We start from the raw sequence: 13,108 nt of genomic DNA, 5'->3' as shown, positions 1-13,108 counted from the left end.
ACGATAAATGTACCGTAATAAAAATGCTCGCTAAAATAAAAAACAAGGGCACCGTTAAATACGGATACCGTTAGAAATGTCGTGAATTTAAAAGTGTAATTTTCCTGCAATGGTGATACGAAAGGGTCATTCTATATGTGTGTATATATATTAAAAGGTAGAAATATTTATACAAGTTTTCTCCAAACTGGGTGCACCGGATCATTTGAAACGTTATCACGTTCAATAACAATTTCTTCTTTTTTCTTTTTTTATTTATTTAACCTAGATTAGAACCAAGTTTAGGGTTCTTCATAATCACGTGTTAAAGTTTCGAATTGTTTGGCGCACCCAGTTTGGAGAAAAGTTTTATAAATATATTGACGTTTTGTATGTATAACGTGACCCTTTCGTATCACCTTAAGTATGCAACGTTGTATAAAGATATTTACGGGTAATTTTACGCGAGGCTCGAAGTGATCATTTGCGCGAATTGTGGGTAAGCGAGCAATTTCGCATTTTCGCTCTAGGCGAGGTAACCGGAAAATCCGGTGAATCCGTTAAGTGACTCGGGCCACGTCGGGTTTCCATATCTCGAGTCTCGGTGTTTTCACGATGCCGGAATTTCTGTATCGGCAGTCGTCCGGGGGAACCGGACTCACCGGTCCGCCCCGAGGCCTTGGGTCGACCTGCTAAAAAAAGAACGCGATTTCGGCTAATTGAAACGCAACGCTCTCGACTTGTACACACGAGATGCACCGTCGGAGATTTTGTCCCCCCGGGAAAGGCGAGGTCCGTTGAAACTCAGAGAAGTGCTTCGAAAACCCCCACGTGCGTTTCTAACGCTGGAGCCCGATAAAACTCGTAAAAAAAATATCTCCTCTCGGTGCAAGCTGCGTCGTAAATTAGAGCCCGCCGCGAAATCACCCTCGCCCGCGAGCAAAGAGAACCAGAAATTGAACGAGGCCTCTTAAACTCACTTCCCATCGTCGAAGACTTTTTCCCTCGGGTCGATGGAATATTTAACAAGACCTGCCAGGTTGCTCGAAGCTGTGAGTCCCATGAAATAGGAATAGTGGAATATCTTGCGATGGTCTTGCTCAGGGCAAATCTAACCTCGCTCCGGTTTCACTTTTAAATCCCAGACCCTTAAAAGGGATTTAAACAAAAAGGAGTAAACCACATTAAATTTCCCAGGAATGGGCCTTCTTGTCATTAAAAACGTTCCTCCAGGATCGTGGAAGGTCAAACGAGTTCTGCCAGATTGCTCGAACCCACGAGCTATGGGAGAAAAAAATCTCGTTCCACGGTGGGCGGGTCCTGACCAGGGCGAACCTAACCTCTCTAGGAGCTATCGTCAGCACTGATAAACCCCATAGAATCCCTGGAGGAGTTAAAAATGAGGGCAGAGGATTTCCCAAGACCGTGACTCCCCTAATACCCAGACTTAACCTAAAAAAAAAAGAACGGATTAAAGTTGCACTCACCATTCCTGGAGACGTCGAGTTCCACGAGGTTCTCGAAGTTCTGGATCTCAGGGGGCAGTCGGTGGATCTCATTGTCGCTGAGTCCCAGTTTACGTAGCCTTTGGAGGCGGAACAAGTTCTGCGAGGAGAAAATAAGGTTTTGAAGGATTTGGAGGGCGTCACGTCGACTAGCCGGGGACGCGCCGGGACGCGCGACGCGCGCGGCCCGCCGTGTCACACGGTTAACGTCAGGACGCGGCGCGGCGCGTCCTCGGACGGAGGATGCCTCTCACCTTTGGCAGGTCCCTGATGTGGTTGGCGTCGAGGAGGAGTTCCTCGAGGCTGCAGGAGTACCTCAGGATGTCGTCGGGCACGTTCGTGAGGGAGCAGTGCCGCCTGTCAACGTATTCCACCTGCCTGTTACACGCTTTGAATATCGGAATGCAGCGGAACATGATTCCCCGCTACTCGGCCCGACTCGCCTTTCTCCCTCGAAGCGTATCGCGGATATATCGATCACACCGCGAGAGCACCAAACATGATTAACCCACGTATTGTATTCCTATCTATCACAGTACACACGCGCGGCCTAAGCGCGCATTTTACTCGGCTCCGGGCGAGACGCGGGTTAAAGAACTACGAAGGGAGACGAGCGCCGCGCTACGCACACTTTCACGCCCTATTCGGCTTTAAACGCGTTCCCTCGGCTTGCGCCTCGAACGTCTGACGTCATCGTGTCGGCGAGGCTCCAAAACGCGAAACCGCCGCCACTGGCCGCCACGAACCACCGCGAGTGCCGAAGACGAGGCCAGCCAGGCCCAAGAGCACGGATATACCAATGACGGAGACGTTAGGAGATAACTGGCGCTTGAGCGCGACCGACCGCGCCGCTGCCTAGCGGCGCGCGCAGGATCTACACACATTGCTTCAGGTCGTTCCAACCTGTTCCAACCTCACACAGGGTTGCGTGATCGCATCCTGTGCCGCCCCTCGGTGGTGGACGCGAGCGAATAACGGCGTCCTTTGGAAATGTTCTTAACACACAGCGTGGAAAGGAATAGCATTGTATATCTATGATTTGAGCAATTCTCGGTACTCCTGGCTGTCATTTTATAGGTTAAGTTCGGTTAAATTGTTAGGACACGTGCTTGGGTGTGGAGGACGGCGAATGGGAATAATTATTTAATAGACTACAGATTCCAGAAAGCAACATGGAGTACATGGAGAAAATCGAAAACCCCGCACACACGGTTGCTAAAATGTAAGTGTTTTCTTGGAATTGTTTGATTTATTGGTTAATTGTTTTAATTTGGGATGGTTTTGTTAGATTGTGCTGCGAATGCGGTACTCCGATCGAGCCGAATCCTGCTAATATGTGCGTGGGGTGTTTACGAGTTCATGTGGATATTACGGAAGGGATTCCAAAGCAAGCGACGTTGATCTTCTGTAAAGGATGCGAAAGGTATCGGCGATCTGTATGATTTGACACACTTGCAGTTTAGTGTTAATGTTTCTTTGTTTTGAATTAATATTTTAGGTATCTTCAACCTCCGATGGAATGGGTTCACGCACCTTTGGAATCCCGAGAACTTTTGTCGTTGTGTTTGAAAAAATTGAAAGGTTTGAATCGAGTGAAACTTATCGATGCAGGATTTATCTGGACGGAACCTCATTCGAAAAGACTTAAGGTAAATTTTGATAACAGTTTGTTGTTGTTAGCTACTTTCAAAATTTTTATAGCTTAATATGTCTTTATAAAATGTGCCGTTTTCAGGTGAAACTGACGGTGCATGGCGAAGTTCTTGGAGGAGCAGTTTTACAACAAGTATTTGTTGTGGAGTATATCGTTAATAATCAAATGTGTGACACTTGCCATCGTTCCGAAGCCCAAGATTTCTGGCGTGCATCGGTACGTTCATTCGGATTAATTATATTCATTAGAGTAAAGATAAAATATATCAATCTTAGTGTTCCAGTTAAAGTTTATTTTATATTAATCTAGGTACAAGTTCGACAGAAGGCTATAAATAAGAAAACTTTCTATTACTTGGAGCAGTTGATTTTGAAACATAAAGCTCATGAACAGACTTTGGGTATCAAGCCTATACATGGTAAGACTTGTTTTTTGCATCAATTTGAAATGTTATTTAAACAATTTTTCTATTTATTTAGAGGGCATTGACTTCTTCTACGCTAATGAAGCAGCGGCTAGAAAAATGGTTGACTTTTTAGTAGCTGTTCTACCTTGCCGCTATCAACATGCAAAAAAGCTAATTTCGCATGATATTCATAGTAACATCTACAACTATAAATTTACATATAGGTATGATTTAATATTTGTAGTCCCTGTTTTTTTGTTCTTCACTTATTAAAGTAACAAATGATTATTTAATACAGTGTAGAACTTGTGCCAGTATCCAAGGACAGTGTGATTTGCCTTCCAAAAAAATTAACTCAACAATTGGGTGGAATAAATCCTGTCTGTCTTATGTATAAGGTTACAAATTCCTTGCACCTAATAGACGTGGCGACTGGACAAAGTAAGACCCACGACTATTCCTGATAATTAACCCAAGAACCTGTGATTAATTAATATTTTTGCAGTTGCTGAAGTCAGTTCTACGGTTTACTGGAGATATCCTTTCAATTGTATCTGTAACCCGAAACAGCTAATAGAGTATGTAGTTATGGATATTGAACCGATTTCTGACAAAGACAAGAAAGTATTTCCAGGTCAAGGAGCAATTTCTCATAAGGTATAATAAATTCTTGTCTAATATATATACTATGCTACGTATAATATTATAAACCATCTAATATATTACAATTCATTCAATTATTTTTCAGCACATTATATCAGACGTTTGGTTGGTCAAAGCTAGTGAACTAGGAGTTAACGAGAACATGATACATGCAAGGACACATCTGGGACATGTCTTAAAGCCTGGTGACTCCGCTCTTGGGTATGTGTATTAAAATGCCACGCGTTAACAATGTTAAAAGAAAAACCTTTATTACGCGGGATCATAACCGTATTTTTTTTGTAGATATGCTATCAGTGACACTAACATCAACGATCCGTATTTTGATAAATTAGACAAAGATTCTACTCCTGACGTTATCCTGGTGAAAAAGTTTTATGGACATGATAAGTCTGCTCGTCGCAGAGCTAGAATGTGGAAGTTGAAGCGATTGGCTGGAGAAATGATTAGCGTCAGCACTGAAAACAAGTAAGTCTATGATTTTAAATAATTCAGAACTTAAACCTTCTTCAGAATGACATTATGTATATCATATTATATTATATTAACATGCCAAAATATTTGTTATTCTTCATTAACAGCGAGTATAACGAATTCCTGGACGAACTGGAAGAAGATGCAGAGCTCCGACAGAATGTAAACATTTTTAAAGATTCATCCAAACAGATCCCCATTGACACGAACGAGCTGGACCCAACTATCCCACAAATTACTCTCGCAGAGATGCTGGATGATCTTGTAATTGAAGACTCGGATATGTACGAAATTTTCGACTAAGAAATAAAAGAGAAGTGAACTTGGTCAATGGCATTGCCCTGAACTTCTGTAACGGTTTACGGAAACTGGTTTTACCTTAATCAGTTGATACCGAAAAGGTTCAATTATGCCCACCATTAAACGTTTCGTGTAAAATCTCCACAGTGCACATTTTTATGAAATTGGAAAAAAGTGATATCGAACTTCCTTTTGACACAGTGGAACTTTCCTAGTGTTTAACCAGCGTCGAAACCGCTATTTCTATCACAGTGTAGTCCACGTGTACCATTAGTAAACACGACAGCAATATTCGAATCTAAACAAGACTTCTTACGATTCTTATCAAATCATATGTTAGGGAGATACGCATTTACTCATACAAAAAGCGGGTAACACCGCATTCGAATCTCATTCGTTCCCAGAACGCGTTGAGATGTCGAACTGGCGAGTCGTTATATTTTTTCTGGGACTCCTGTGTTCTTGGAGCTCGGTAAACACTGAAGGTAAGAAAGAAAAAAATTAAACTAACATTACTCTCAATATTTTCTAATAATTGAATAAATGTTTTACAGAGAAAATAATTATTTACACGTCTTAGACTTGTAGAAAATGGAGGTACAACGGTATTATAATACACTGTAAATTTAAACGAGCTTATCACGTTCTGTATCAATTAATCGATTAAAATAATTGTCAAATTCTTTTATTAACGAAAATATTCTGATCACCAGTCGTGTATTACACAATTTCTAGACAGGGAGTTTACCTTATTGTAGGTGCACTTGGCTTATCGGTATCAGCCACTTGACAATGTCAAAAAAACAGATACCTGAGATAATCGATTTTTTGATTGTCAGACGTGATAAAGAACGCGATCACAGGCATGTGAAGCTGTAGATTCAACATGTAGCAATTAAACAAATAAAGATATATACACCAATAATAGGTGTCTTCGGTACACATTACGTTGTGAAATAGTTTCAACATGTTCAATGTCTTTCTCTTATCAAGAACTTTGGCTGTGAAATTGTATAGCCTTTGCTGACTAATTGAATGAAAAGCTAAAACCGTGTTTATTTGTAACAGATGTCAACGTTAGATCAATGACGAACCAGATCGACTTATTAGTGAAGACAGGACAGGAGACTACGTTATTGAAAAGGATGATAAGCACTCTAGCCATCCCAAAAGAATTGCAAAGGACAGATTGGAAAAGCTTCACTGGGGAAAGGGCTAAGCACATATGTATAATATGCCAGGCTGTGGTGAAAACAGCGATCACAATGAGACGAACAGGTGCCTCGCTAGACACCATCGAAGGCATAATAATTAAGCTCTGCATAGCACTGAATTTGCAAACGGTCGATGTATGTCACGGGGCCATCGAATTAAATGCGGTATGCATTAACGGTCTCTTGATTAACATTTTATCCACGCTTCATTCGCTTACACTTGACACAGGTGATAAGTCCCGAAATAAAACCGAGCCGAGTAAATCCCATTTGGCTGTACCAAAATGACTTGATAAATAACAGCGAATAAATATATGTCAAGGATACGTATAATTTCTCGCCATAAAATTGTGTTATATTTAATATCATTTGTTTCAGCCGATCCTATTTTACATAGTTGATAAAAGGCCAAACCTCACAGAGACCGACATCTGCGGAGTAATATTGCAAACAAAGTCCTGCACTACGGCAAACAGTGAGTTCGAGTGGTCGGTGAATATCGCAAGTGGTTCAGCGAAGGTGATACAGAAGGAAAGGAGTGATCGGACTGTTAAGATTCTTCAGATAACTGACGTTCACTACGATCCCAGTTATGAGCCTAGGGGCAATGCTGACTGCGATGAACCAATTTGCTGTCGCCAAGGACAAAACAAGACAAATACCAGTGGCTTGACTGCGGGTTACTGGGGCGATTATCATTATTGCGATACTCCCTGGCATGCAGTTACGGATGTTTTGGATCACATTAAAGATGTCCACAAGGTATGCCACTACGAATAAAAATTCTGTGGTTTTTTTTTTATACGGAGGGTGGCATCTCTGAAATAATATATTATTTCAGAATATCACCTATATTTATTTCACTGGAGATATCATTGACCATGGAATTTGGGAGACCACCAAGGCTGGAAATATAGAAAGTTTAACAAAAAGCTATGCAGAACTTTACGATACATTTGGGGACATTCCGGTTTACCCAATTTTTGGGAATCACGAACCTCAGCCAGCCAACATGTAAGACTGCTTGATTCTTTAGTTGATACACATTGATCTTTTATTTTTAACTTTATTTATGATGTAGTTTCGCACCAAGTTACCTGAAGAATGAAGACTTCAGTACAGAATGGCTTTACACTTTAATGGCTGATACGTGGATTAATTATGGCTGGTTACCAGAATCCACTCGATCCACCATACTCAAGGGTGGCTTTTACACAGTTTCCCCAAAGAAAGGGTTCCGGATCATTGCGTTAAACAATAACGTTTGCTATACGTATAATTGGTACGATTGACATTCTATTAGTTACTCGTTATAATATCTATCCGATTTTAAAGAAACAGAAGTTGTAAATTATTAATCTTACCATCTTATATCTCCAATTATTTTATATTCATTATAGGTGGCTGCTGTACGATCCCAGAGACCCTGACGATCAGTTGAGATGGTTGATAGACATTCTTGAAAAGGCCGAAGAATCCAATGAATATGTACATATACTAGCACACATTCCTCCCGGTGATGAATCTTGTTATATTACCTGGAGTCGAGAATACCGAAGGATTGTCAATAGATTTGCTCATATAATAACTGGTCAATTCAACGGACACACTCACAACGATGAACTGCGTATCTTTTACGATCTTGAGAATAACACAAAACCTGTCAATGTTGCTTGGAACGGTGGCAGCCTCACAACTTATCCATCTCTCAATCCAAATTACAAGACCTACGACGTAAATGCTAACACTTTTGTAAGTTTATGACCACATATAATATTTTGATAGTTGTTCGTAAAGAGAAAATTCTAGACTTCATAACCATTTGAGTGATCTCTTATTTTCTATCACAGGAAATCGAGGACATACACACGTGGATTTACAATCTCACCTTAGCCAATGAGAACCCAACTCAACGACCCCAATGGTTCGAATCGTACTCCTTCAAGGAACAGTATGGATTACGTGATTTGTCTCTTAACTCTTTAAATGATTGGGTTATTACCTTATCCCAAAACAGCAGCATGCTGCGCACTTATCATAAGTAAGTTCCTTTTACTATACCTCCTATACCTGTAATAACTCATGTACATTGCAACAATATTTCCATTTCAGGAATTTTATCAAATTAGCTGACCCGGGCTTGCAAATAGGCTGTCAGAATACCTGCCTGAAAGAGTACCTCTGCAAAATAGTGACCAGTGCAGTTGACGATGATTCTCAATGTAAATATTTCACAAAGCAATAGCATTTCTCTTTTTTGTTTTTATCCAGAGAATCAATTTGTAACATTTTAGTTTCTGATACAAAGCACTCATAAAAATGTCAAGTTTTGTCTTGTCAAGTCGATAGAATCAAATATGTCACAAATATAACTTTAGGACATTTCACAGTTTGCAGATAATTGCACACTCTTTGAAATTTTTTATAACAATAAATGAATACTTTTGTATACTGTATGTACATTTATTACATTACCTGGCACGCATTATTTTTCTAAAATTAACAATTTTTTAACGGTATCCAAGGTACTCTATGTTGTTTTAATATAGTTTCTAATGGTATCTTGTCAAGCATGTTCATCTACAAAAGAAAAGCATAGTTGGAAATATTTATCGAGTGTACACATATCAACGGGCATAAAAAGAAGATAATGTAAATAAATCTTATACTGCAAATAAAAAAATCGTGGCAGAATATCAATTCCTGATTAAATACATACTTGTTTTCTAGTATACATGACTAATTTTTCAATGTGCTCTGGATTATTCGTTTCTAAAGCAAAAAATCTTCTCCATAATGCACCAGCCAATACTTTATCATCGGAGAAAAGTCCTTCGTCATAGCCAATTATTGCTGCATTAAACTGTTGAGATGTTTCTTTTACTTGTTTTCGTAGACTGGTTTGATTAGCATCCTATGAAATCCAGTTAATTATAGTTTTTATCTATGGTTAATACTAGTACTAGTGGTTATTTATAAACATTATGCATACTTTTAACTTTTTTGTTCTGATGTTCACATCTTCCCACATCGCTTGAACAATAGAGTTTCTAAGAAAGATTCCCAGTTCACCTTCTGCCATGAACCTACTCATTATCATCCAGACATGCAATTCTGTGATTAGGAACCATGAGTTAAAAGTGTCTGCCATTTTAAATTCTAAAACCAATAAAGTTATATGTAGTAAAGATACACACTCCACATGACAAAATCGAATAAATATGAAATACCTTCAAAAAATTCAGAATAATCTATCTCATCCGCAATTTGCTCGTATAAAAAGTAAGTAGACAATTTTTGTCTCTGGAAAGATATATTTTGTACATAAAGTAATAATAATATATGATACTTTAAAAGTAAATTATCATTAATACCATTTCCATGTAATCTCTTCTTAAAAAAATGCAAAAAATAAATATTCTTCATAGAAGTGATACATACAAAGATACTTACATATCTTTTTACATCGAAGAAGTTGACAACTTTTTGTTTAGTTCTAGCAAATATATTAGGCTGATACACGATTTTTCTTGCAATAGAAATACATTGTGGCCTACTCAAATGGAAAAAACGTGACGAACCATGAGGCAGAGCAAATGCAGGTGTCTCAAGTTCCGAATCAATTGATTTTATCCAGCACGTTGAAATGTTAGACGTTACAACTTGTGGTACCTAATAACATTATATATTTAATTATTCACATTAGTAGACCGCTAATGGAAATATTATCTCTTATGAAAATTAAAATCACATCGGATTTACTGCTGCTGACAACATAAAATACGAGAGACAATTTAATTGTTTATTGGAATAAATGTGAGGTACTTATTTCGAAAAACAGGTTAGGTTTATTTTCGAGAGCACGAAAAAGTTGAATACACACCCTGATCAAAGTGGATACCTGAAACCGGCGCATCATTTGTCACAGGACTTCTTATCACGTTATAATCCTTGAATATTACAATACAATTAACAAGAAACTATTATGTAGTCAATCGTTTTGAGAGAAATTCAACCATCCTCATACTGTCAACAATACTGACAATTACTGGCAATTACAGGTAGGAGGTTAGTGCTGCCACACTTTAACACATTAGTGAATGAAAAAAAAACACGCACCATTGCGGGCGTCTATGGAACCTGATACATAACCTCTAAAACATTATCGACAGGGATGAGTTGGGAGATTGCTCACGGGCAGGGTCGCGCGATCGCATCCTGTGCTGCCCTTTGGTTTCAACGTCACTTTCACCGTTTTTTGCCCTCAAGGGCAGCGCAACGAATTTCTGGTAGGGACAGAGATGAGTTGGGAGATTGCTCACGGGCAGGATCGTGCGATCGCATCCTGTGCTGCCCTCAGGTTTCGTACGTTAGCTTTCACCGTTTTTTGCCCCCAAGGGCGGCGCAACGAATTTAATTTCTAATAGGAGCTCGCGCACTCGCGATGGCCGTACCATCTACCAGTCGCCGTTGGCGGCTCACGTACTCGTGATGGTAATACCATGCGGTTGTTGACGGTGGTGGCTTATCTACGCTTACCGACACTGCTCGCTTTTAATGGTATGGAAAGAACACTCGTGGCGTCGTCTTTGACTTTACCCTTCACTTACCGTATTTATTTTAACCGCAAAAGAGGGGCTTAAACGGTGAAAGTTAACCTACGAAACCAGAAGGCATCACAGGTTGTGATCGCGCGACTCTGCCAGCAATCTCCCAACTCATCTCTGATCTTATCCGTTAAATTGAATTTTAGTACTTTTTATTAAAATATATATCTTTTCTTTATTCATGTTCTAAGATATTTTGATACACGTGCAAAATGGTAACAGTGAGTCTTTAAAATTACCGTCATTATTATAATAAATCTGTAAGTAGTCAATTCAAGAAGTAGACAATTAAAGATGAAACATTTCATGTTAGTAATGATTTATAGCATCGCGATATATATATATATAAAAGATTATTATCATTGTACTATTAGATCATTATAGTAAAAAAAGGAAAAAATACTCTGACAGTTAATCGAAAGGCAACAATCACCTATCATTTGTGTTTTTGATGTGCCACTTCTTTATGTATCGACTGATAGAGTCCAATTAAAGAAGATACCGTTCCGAGAGCTCCCACTTGCCACGTGGTCAGTCGACCACCCCATAATATTCCTGGAGGTAGGTAACTCACGGCATAGCTTACATCTAATATTAGTCTTATACTTGTCAATATCTCGCTATTCCTTTGGGAACTGATTGTCTTCAATGCAATCCTGTGCCAAAATTGTTTTTTTTTTAAATAATCAGAAATAATAAGTTAAATTAATTTAAAAAAATGATAACATGCATATTTAATAAATTTTATCTTTAAAAAGGATTTACCTTGATTCACAGTTGCTTTTGTCTAAGCAAGTCTTATTATTTTTCAGTTGCTGAAGCCGCCGAATAGATCTAAAATCGTCACACAAATATAATCAATTTAAATTGAAATCGATACAAATTCTGGCAAAACGAAGACGTTGAGTTCTTACTTGAATAAGGATAAAGAAATTGAAACGATCCAACACCAAATCGTAGCACTATCCCATGCTTTGGTATCGATTGCAACGATCTTACGATCCCCAGCCCAACAGATATGTTCAATCGGACCATAGAATAAGTGAACGGTAATTTGTAATAATTCGGCACATCTGATTAACCAGTCAGGCTCCTATTAGATCAGATACGATAGTTACTCGTTTCTAGAAAAATATATGAACCGTTCGTTAGCGCCTTTATTTAATACGGTACTATGACTGGCGTTCCCAATTGCAACTATGGTAATTATTAACATACCTGTGCCCCCAATCCATACGTAATGGCGCTATGTAAATTTGGAATGTCATCCAATAATCTCAACATAACCCTGCATCCGCTAAGTTCACTTCCAAATTTCTTAAATCTCGTAGCGGCATCATCTGATCTTGTCATACCAGTTGCCAACTTTGCCATATACGACAAGGTTCTTAAAATCTTATCACGCCCTTGATAAGTGTCCAAGTAATTCGATATTATTGCAGCAGTTGAGTTGGCCATGATTACAATTATTCCAAAGAACAATCCAAGAGTCTCAAGTCCTACTGAGCACTACTGAGGCGTTGGCTGCAGTGTCGCCAACTCTAAGCCCGTGAATTATAGTATGGTCGAGCCACAATTATAGTATAATCCGGAAAATTATAGTATACACCTTACGACTTTCCTTAGTTTTAAGTTTACTTGTAAAGCATGCGGTGTGCAAAGTGTGGACGGATGAGTATGGTATGCGTGTGGGTTGCGTGCGTGTGTGGGTCATGAAATCCTGCTTCTGTCGGGTTCTCAGTTGCTGGGAAGTCGATTGAATCAGGTGTCTATGCTTAGGCGGATTCCACTCGCAGCGGTCTCCACGTGGCGGGACATGGGGGATCAGTTCCATCCCCTAAGGATGACACCGATCCGCGACAGAGATGAGTTGGGAGATTGCTCATGCGTAGGATCGTGCGATCGCATCCTGTGCTGTCCTCTGATTTCGTACGTTAGCTTTCACCGTTTTTTGCCCCCAAGGGCGGCGCAACGAATTTCTGATAGGAGCTCGCGCACTCGCGATGGCGGTACCATCTGTTAGTCGGTGTTGGCGGCTCACGTACTCGTGATGGTAATACCATGCGGCAGTTGACGGTGGTGGCTTACCTACGCTTACCGTCACTGCACGCTTTTGATGGTAAGGGAAGAACACTCGTGACGCTCCATATGACTTTATCTACTTATCTACTACTATTAAGTACATTGTTGCCTCGCAGTCGACGTGATGCGGAGCTTTGGAGCACGCGTCGGTGTCGCGTATGGAACTCTCATAGCAGCGAATCTGCGTGAGTGCGATCGCTCCTAGAAATCTTCGCGCGTCCCAA

General features: G+C 39.8%; 5 protein-coding genes across 13 annotated transcripts in view; 2 read left to right on the top strand and 3 right to left on the bottom strand.

Moving 5' to 3' along the window:
• LOC105694804 (protein lap4) overlaps positions 1-2,212 on the bottom strand; it is a 39,048-nt gene extending 36,836 nt beyond the window's left edge. For all 9 annotated transcript variants that reach the window (XR_001103552.1, XM_012415816.2, XM_012415819.2 and 6 more), the window contains exons 1-2: positions 1,739-2,212; positions 1,467-1,584 (exon numbers count right to left, since the gene is read on the bottom strand). Coding sequence is in view for 8 of the 9 variants with exons in the window: in XM_012415816.2 (XP_012271239.1) it covers positions 1,467-1,584; positions 1,739-1,900 (280 nt within the window). In the remaining variant the exon portion in view is untranslated. The remainder of the gene's footprint in view (positions 1-1,466; positions 1,585-1,738) is intronic.
• Positions 2,213-2,516: 304 nt separating this feature from the next.
• Positions 2,517-5,049, top strand: LOC105694876 (60S ribosomal export protein NMD3). The gene is made up of 11 exons (XM_012415976.2): positions 2,517-2,706; positions 2,773-2,907; positions 2,983-3,133; positions 3,220-3,354; positions 3,448-3,556; positions 3,618-3,768; positions 3,843-3,985; positions 4,050-4,201; positions 4,293-4,408; positions 4,493-4,675; positions 4,789-5,049. The coding sequence occupies exons 1-11, from the start codon at positions 2,657-2,659 to the stop codon at positions 4,982-4,984; spliced, it is 1,521 nt and encodes a 506-aa protein (XP_012271399.1). The 5' UTR covers positions 2,517-2,656; the 3' UTR covers positions 4,985-5,049.
• A 228-nt stretch (positions 5,050-5,277) lies between these two features.
• Positions 5,278-8,644, top strand: LOC105694875 (sphingomyelin phosphodiesterase-like). The gene is made up of 8 exons (XM_012415975.1): positions 5,278-5,466; positions 6,050-6,360; positions 6,574-6,957; positions 7,037-7,209; positions 7,277-7,477; positions 7,596-7,947; positions 8,046-8,236; positions 8,308-8,644. Exons 1-8 carry the CDS (start codon positions 5,397-5,399, stop codon positions 8,438-8,440), a joined length of 1,815 nt encoding a protein of 604 aa, XP_012271398.1. The 5' UTR covers positions 5,278-5,396; the 3' UTR covers positions 8,441-8,644.
• Positions 8,645-10,221, bottom strand: LOC105694877 (ubiquinol-cytochrome-c reductase complex assembly factor 1). Its single transcript, XM_012415977.1, has 6 exons — positions 10,079-10,221; positions 9,649-9,867; positions 9,426-9,498; positions 9,188-9,354; positions 8,915-9,109; positions 8,645-8,775 (listed from the first exon to the last, which is right to left on the bottom strand). Exons 1-6 carry the CDS (start codon positions 10,112-10,114, stop codon positions 8,695-8,697), a joined length of 771 nt encoding a protein of 256 aa, XP_012271400.1. The 5' UTR covers positions 10,115-10,221; the 3' UTR covers positions 8,645-8,694.
• Positions 10,222-10,957: 736 nt separating this feature from the next.
• Positions 10,958-12,709, bottom strand: LOC105694772 (peroxisomal membrane protein 11C). Its single transcript, XM_012415723.2, has 4 exons — positions 12,021-12,709; positions 11,717-11,895; positions 11,568-11,636; positions 10,958-11,458 (listed from the first exon to the last, which is right to left on the bottom strand). The coding sequence occupies exons 1-4, from the start codon at positions 12,258-12,260 to the stop codon at positions 11,239-11,241; spliced, it is 708 nt and encodes a 235-aa protein (XP_012271146.1). The 5' UTR covers positions 12,261-12,709; the 3' UTR covers positions 10,958-11,238.
• Positions 12,710-13,108: the final 399 nt, after the last annotated feature.

This window comes from Orussus abietinus, unplaced genomic scaffold (genome assembly GCF_000612105.2).
Source record: "Orussus abietinus isolate OABI.00-Male unplaced genomic scaffold, Oabi_2.0 scaffold550, whole genome shotgun sequence".
Classification (NCBI taxonomy): domain Eukaryota; kingdom Metazoa; phylum Arthropoda; class Insecta; order Hymenoptera; family Orussidae; genus Orussus; species Orussus abietinus.
Note: the sequence above shows the minus strand (reverse complement) of the source record. Positions and strands in the feature narration are given on the sequence as shown.

Coding starts and splice junctions, on each gene's coding strand:
- LOC105694877 (XM_012415977.1), bottom strand. CDS start 10,114: ATGATGCGCCGGTTTCAGGTATCCACTTTGATCAGG. Junction 9,868..10,078: donor AGGTATCCACTTTGATCAGG/GTGTGTATTCAA, acceptor TAATGTTATTAG/GTACCACAAGTTGTAACGTC. Junction 9,499..9,648: donor TCTTCGATGTAAAAAGATAT/GTAAGTATCTTT, acceptor ATATCTTTCCAG/AGACAAAAATTGTCTACTTA.
- LOC105694876 (XM_012415976.2), top strand. CDS start 2,657: ATGGAGTACATGGAGAAAATCGAAAACCCCGCACACACGGTTGCTAAA. Junction 3,134..3,219: donor CTCATTCGAAAAGACTTAAG/GTAAATTTTGAT, acceptor TGCCGTTTTCAG/GTGAAACTGACGGTGCATGG. Junction 3,769..3,842: donor AACTATAAATTTACATATAG/GTATGATTTAAT, acceptor TATTTAATACAG/TGTAGAACTTGTGCCAGTAT.
- LOC105694772 (XM_012415723.2), bottom strand. CDS start 12,260: ATGGCCAACTCAACTGCTGCAATAATATCGAATTACTTGGACACTTAT. Junction 11,637..11,716: donor ATTTCTTTATCCTTATTCAA/GTAAGAACTCAA, acceptor TGACGATTTTAG/ATCTATTCGGCGGCTTCAGC. Junction 11,459..11,567: donor AAAAGCAACTGTGAATCAAG/GTAAATCCTTTT, acceptor ATTTTGGCACAG/GATTGCATTGAAGACAATCA.
- LOC105694875 (XM_012415975.1), top strand. CDS start 5,397: ATGTCGAACTGGCGAGTCGTTATATTTTTTCTGGGACTCCTGTGTTCT. Junction 6,361..6,573: donor GGGCCATCGAATTAAATGCG/GTATGCATTAAC, acceptor CATTTGTTTCAG/CCGATCCTATTTTACATAGT. Junction 8,237..8,307: donor ATGCTGCGCACTTATCATAA/GTAAGTTCCTTT, acceptor TTTCCATTTCAG/GAATTTTATCAAATTAGCTG.